The sequence below is a fragment of the Prionailurus viverrinus genome, chromosome A2 (genome assembly GCF_022837055.1).
Source record: "Prionailurus viverrinus isolate Anna chromosome A2, UM_Priviv_1.0, whole genome shotgun sequence".
Lineage (NCBI taxonomy): Eukaryota > Metazoa > Chordata > Mammalia > Carnivora > Felidae > Prionailurus > Prionailurus viverrinus.
The window spans coordinates 169,341,687-169,347,686 of NC_062562.1; the positions used below are offsets into that span (position 1 = coordinate 169,341,687).

The 6,000-nt window shown below is 56.8% G+C and overlaps 1 protein-coding gene across 2 annotated transcripts in view; it reads right to left on the bottom strand.

Annotated features, from left to right (window-relative positions):
* PTPRN2 (protein tyrosine phosphatase receptor type N2) overlaps positions 1–5,745 on the bottom strand; it is an 805,972-nt gene extending 800,227 nt beyond the window's left edge. For both annotated transcript variants that reach the window (XM_047850353.1, XM_047850352.1), the window contains exon 1: positions 5,586–5,745. In XM_047850353.1, the coding sequence (XP_047706309.1) occupies positions 5,586–5,679 (94 nt within the window). In that variant the 5' untranslated portion in view covers positions 5,680–5,745. The remainder of the gene's footprint in view (positions 1–5,585) is intronic.
* Positions 5,746–6,000: the final 255 nt, after the last annotated feature.

The following is a 6,000-nucleotide window of genomic DNA, read 5'->3' on the forward strand; positions in this document are numbered from 1 at the left end:
GCACCCCTTTTCACTTCCTGCCTATGTATTTAAATAGTGGTTGTGGCAGAGTCGTTGGAGATAGCACAAATTAAAGGAAAAAGCTTCCTTCTTCCCCCCACAAACTGTTTCCAGCCAGCAGAAAAGTGCACTGATTATTTTCGGCTTCTTGGGTTTTCTCGGCCCCTATCAACTAAGGTTAAAAACTTAAGTCCAGCTGGGTCCATATTCATGAAGGTCAATTTAGACTAATGTGGAAACAGCTGCCAGGTGCTTTTATGTGGAGCAGAGAGTTATCAGCCATGAATTCAGCTGTTTGTTTTCTCAAGAAATGGAACATCTTGTCAGTAGAGATAAGACAGGTTCTTGGTTAACCGAGCCTCATTGGGCCTGCATTTGCTGGGATAAATCTAGATTCAAATCCTTTCTGCCCATTTCTTAAGTTGTTTGTTTGTTTGTTTGTTTGTTTGTTTGTTTGTTTGTTTGTTTGTTTTGGGGGGTTGTTTGTTTGTTTGACTCTCCACACATCAGGAATCCTTAAACTAGCAGTATTTACACATACCTAGGCATTTAAATATATGCCACTCAAAGCCAGAGGATTATTTTTGGGGGGTCACAGTTACATTCAGTTACAAACACCTTTTCATAAGGAATTCTGAAATTCTAAGGCAATGCTCCAAGAGATCATGGTAATAGAAACCTTTCTTAATAAGATCAGGTATAAGGTCAGCTCAGCTAACTCCACCCCTCCTTCAAACTTTCCCTCTTCCTGAACCCATATTCCTCACTTAAAAAATAAAATAAAATAAAACAAAACAAAACAAAACAAAACAAAACAAAATAAAATAAAATAAAGGGTGAATAACTGCATTCACAAATTAGGTAATACTGCCTGCCTACATAAAAAAAAAAAGAACAGCAACAACAAAGAAACTCAGAAATGCAGAATTATCATGTAAAAGAAACAATGACCACTATAGAACTCATCAAGACATCACCCTGGGTGATCATCCTGGTTGCTTTTCTCAGCCTGACTGCAGATTCACCACACTGCTATTGCCCTTGCGCACAGGAAGCCAGGAACCCAAGGAGTCTGCACATTTCATGGCATACCGAAATTCCTGGCACACAACCACGATGGGACCCAACACCACCGCAGAGGAAGGCAGAAAGCAGACTGTGGAAAATTTAGCACACCTCCTACACCTATTTGGTGGGCACCACGGAGAATGATCTTGATAACCAGGTACAAAAACAGATCGGCTTTTAAAAGAAGAGCTGCAAGATGTTGAGAAGCAGAACTAAGCTTAGCACCAAGAGGAAACCATCTAAAAACCTTTTTTATTCCCCACACATTCCTTCTGAGTCTGACACATTTAACTGCCATCTCTGGACACAGGAGACAGCAGCGCCACAGTTCCACCCGATGCATCTGGTTTCATGGATAAGCCCACTGTGACCTCCCTTCCACAGAAGCCCAGAGTTTTGCATGCACCTCCATCCTTCTGCATGGGGACATCAGCACCTGATGCTGAAGGAGCCAGAACAGGGGGGAGGAGACAGGCAAAGAAAGGCTCACAGCCTGAGGGCGGGTAGCAGGGTTTTTGCTCTAGGGGAAGGGCAGGCTGCTCGCTACCACGCACCCAACAAAATCAAGAGCTATGGACCCTAAGAAGCAAAGATGGACGTGTGCTTTTGTGGCAGAAAGGATGCTTTGATTTAAAAATAAACAATCATGCCATCTAGTTCACAAAACAAGCCGACTCCTGCTCCTGGCTGCTGTCTCCTCAGTTCCATGTGGGCTCACTGGTGAATGAAAAACATGTGTGGGCAAATCAGGAAACAAAAAACAAGGGAGGAAAATAAACACTCACCTATCTCAGAGCTAGGTGCACGGGCTAGCTTTGACTTTCGGATTCTCCAAGCCAAATTTTCATGAAAGGTTGACCCTGTCCTTTGGCAAATAAAATTCGTATTTCTTTAGCAAAAGAAGGGCCTTTTATATGATTGCCCTTAAATGTGGGGGCTATTTGAGCAGGCTCACAAACTGGCCTCCCTATAACTAAAAATAGCTTAAAGACAAGCACCTTGCAGTCAAATCAGATTCATATAGTACTGAGCACATGAACAAAAGGATGTCCTGAAATCACAAAGAAAGGCAAAGGGAGGGAGCAAAGGAAAATCCAAAGACAGGACTAGATGAAGAAAACAAAATTACTAAACCATCCTGGACAATGCTGCCTGATGCAGCAATGGTATTTTGACTAGAAACAAAGTTGAATCATATCATGGATGGGGGTGCCATTATTCCCCTCCCTGTTCAGCTCTGATACTAATGTCAAAAATAATGGGAAACTATGTGTCATAAAGGAGCCTTTGGAACCAGAAAGACATGGAGAGAACAGGTGGTGACAGGGCAGGAAGCTAAAGTGATTAAGGGGGAAAGGGTACCCTTGAAGAAAGGGAAAGGTGAGAGACATCCACTGCCATTGGGATGCTGCCAACAGCTGTTGTGAAAATACGGTGGTTTCATGGAATGTGGCTCAGAACAAGGAGATACTAGTACCTTTGTTGACTCTGGTTTTCATTAAGAACTCCTTCACTGACTAAATCTGAACAGGCCCCTGGCTCAGTCAAGGCAGTCTATACAGAAAGAACTGGTCTTAGGTCTTGGTAGTATCAGAGTCATTCTAACCTACAACTTTATGATACTGGCAAGGAGAAAAACTCAGATCTCCTCGAACTGTGTTCTTTAGACAACAACCTGAGCTACATAAGTAAGAGGAATACAAGTGACATGGCTAGGGCCAAAACTAAGGTCTCTAGGTGATCGTACATCGTGCATCATTATTTGGAACGATGTGTGACCAAATATCAAACAAGATCCAAATGGTTGAGAAAGAGAAAGATGGCAGCGTATACCTTTCATAGGTGACCCCGGTTCTCCCTGCACTTTCTGAAGACTGGGTACTCGAATTCTGAGAATATGGCAGCAGCATTCTGGGTGAGGACAGGGTAGGGATGGAAGGCTGGCGGGGAGGATGCAGGGAGCTTATATAGGTAGACAAGGCTACATGCTATTCCAGATTGGGCCCCCAAATAAGAAGACCACACTTACGCCTCATTATCTGTAGACACTGCCCAGCAATTTCCAGGTGAATGCACCTGGAATCCTTGAGCCTGTCTGAGTGATTCTGGGCCCCTAACGCCCCACATAAAGACCATCCACTATCCAGGAGGTGTAAACAGAGGAGAAATGAGGCATCCTTTTTTAATAGGATTCAACTTTATAGTCGAAATATCATTGCTTTGTCAGGCAGTATTGTCCAGGACAGCGTGGTGATTTTCTTCTCTTCATACCCTTCCATTTTGGGGTTTTCCTTTGCTCCCTCTCTCAGCCACTTCTTCCTTCCCTGACTTAGGCAAAATGCTAGGAACCGGCAATCGTAATGGACAGAGAGTAGTCCAGGACCAGCCTCCCACTCAGCCCATAGAAACTGCCTTCCCTAGAGCAACATCAGCTGAGCCTGGGTCCCCCTGACCTGCAGGGCTGCACCTGGCCAGCTGAGCGAACAGCTCTCACTGGAGGTGACAGGCCTGTAGACGGGTCCACGGCTCAACCCTCATCACCAGTTTGAGGCAAGGTCCTGGAGGTCTAGGCAGAGTGGGCCAGGCCCCCAAGCCTTCCCAAGCTTGTCCCTACCTAACAAGGACTATCTGTGCGTGGTGACTTGGATAGCAGCACCCCGGGATGTGGGCACCGGTCACACCCCTCCACCCCAGGGGCGAGGGCCTCCCTTCAAATCACCGGCTGTCCCTCTAACTGGGTCGCGGTCTGCATTAGCCAGGAATCTGGGGAGACTGACCTCTCTCCGTGCCACCTCTTTGTTCGGGGTTCCAGAAGGGCCAGGCCAGGGGCGGAGGAGGCCAGGTGGCCAAGCGACCCCTCGGCACCGCCCAGGACAGGTTTCTGCCCTCCCTCTGGGCACCTAGCAACCCCCTATTATCTGGTCTGCCGCGCTGGGCAATCCGGGCCTTGAAGCTTTAAGGTGAGTCTCCTCCACCGAAGGGCCGGCGCGGAGGGAGGCGCGGAGCGGGGCGCGGGGCGCGGCACGTTTCCTGGGTAAACACGGCGAAAGGCGATCTCACGGAGGCGGACCCCGGCCGCGGAAGGAAAATGTCCGTCTGCCGAGAGGCGGCTGCCAGCGGGGGTTCACGTGCTGACCGCGCAGGCAGGAGTCCGAGGCGCGGGTGCGAGGGGCGCCTCGGCCGCGGCGCGCCTCCCCGTCGCCCCAGCCCTACATCCTCACGCACGCACGCACGGGACGCCCCGTCGTCGGGGGCCGCCCTGAGCCGGCGTCCTGGGCGGGGAGGAGGGGCGCCCGGGAGGAAACTGAGGCAGGGTGCGAATCCTGCCTGGCCCTGCGGCCGAGGACAGAGAGGCACCCGGGGGAGAGCAGGGACCCCGCGAGGCACCGCGCCCCTCCAGTGAGCGCCCCCCCCCCCCCACCCCGGCACCGCGCCCGGACCCCGCCCCGCACTCACCGAGAAGCCCCTCCCCCCCCGGCGCACCGACAAACCTCCTCTCTGCCCCCCGCCCCCGTCACTCCCTGAGAAGACCCCCTCACACACCGGGCAGCCCCCCCACCCCCGCCCCCTCACACACCCGGAAGCCCCCCCACCCCCGCCCCCTCACACACCCGGAAGCCCCCCACCCCCGCCCCCTCCATTCCCGCCCCCCTCACACACCGGGCAGCCCCCCCGCCCCCGCCCCCTCGTACACCCGGAAGCCCCCCCCGCCCCCGCCCCCTCACACACCGGGCAGCCCCCCCCGCCCCCGCCCCCTCGTACACCCGGAAGCCCCCCCGCCCCCGCCCCCTCCCCCTCATACACCCGGAAGCCCCCCCGCCCCCGCCCCCTCCCCCTCATACACCCGGAAGCCCCCCCGCCCCCGCCCCCTCACACACCGGGCAGCCCCCCCCACCCCCGCCCCCTCACACACCCGGAAGCCCCCCACCCCCGCCCCCTCACACACCCGGTAGCCCCCCCCATTCCCGCCCCCCTCACACACCGGGCAGCCCCCCCGCCCCCGCCCCCTCACACACCCGGAAACCCCCACCCCCAGCCCCTCACACACCGGGCAGCCCCCCCCACCCCCGCCCCCACACACCCGGAAGCCCCCACCCCCTCCCCCTCACACACCAGGCAGCCCCTCCACCCCCGCCCCCTCACACACCGGGAAGCTCCCCTGCCCCCTCACACCGGGAAGCCCCCCACCCCCGCCCCCTCACGCACCGAGAAGCACCCCCTCCCCCAAACATACCCGGAAGTCCCCCACCCCCGCCCCCTCACTCGCCGAGAAGCCCCCTCCCCCCCGCCCACCTCGTTCACCGGGAAGCCCTCTCCCCCGCCCCCTCCCAAACCGAGAAGCCTCCCTACCCCAGCCCCTCCCCCTTCCTCGCCGAGAAGCCCCCTCCCCCTGCCCCTCATATTCACCGCGACGCCCCCTCCCCTCGCCCCCAAAATCATCGAGCAACCCCACCCCCGCCCTCTCCCTCCCTCAGGCGCCCTCTCCTCCCTCCCCCGACACCCCCCTCCCCACTCACCGAGAAGCCCCGGAAGCTGCCGGGTGCGGGGCGCGGGCGCGGGGCGCGGCGGCGGCAGCAGCAGCAGCAGCAGGAGCGCGAGCAGCGGCCCCATGTCGGCGGCCGGGCGAGCGGCGCTCAGTCCATGGCGGCGCGGCGGGGGCGGCGGGACCGACTCTGGCGAGCACCGCTCCTCCCCGCGCTGCCCGCGCCCGCCGCCGCTTCAGCACCGGACAGCGCCTCCGGCCCCGCCCACACCCAGGCCCCGCCCCGCCGCGCGCCAGCCGGCCCCGCCCACGGCGCCCCCCACCCCCACCCCCACCCCCGGCCCCGGCCCGCCCCACCTGCCGGCGCGCGGCCGCCCCAGCGCGCCCCCGTCCCATCCTTGTGGCTCCGCCCTCCCCCAGGGGGCTGGGGTGAGCTGAGCGCACCCAGT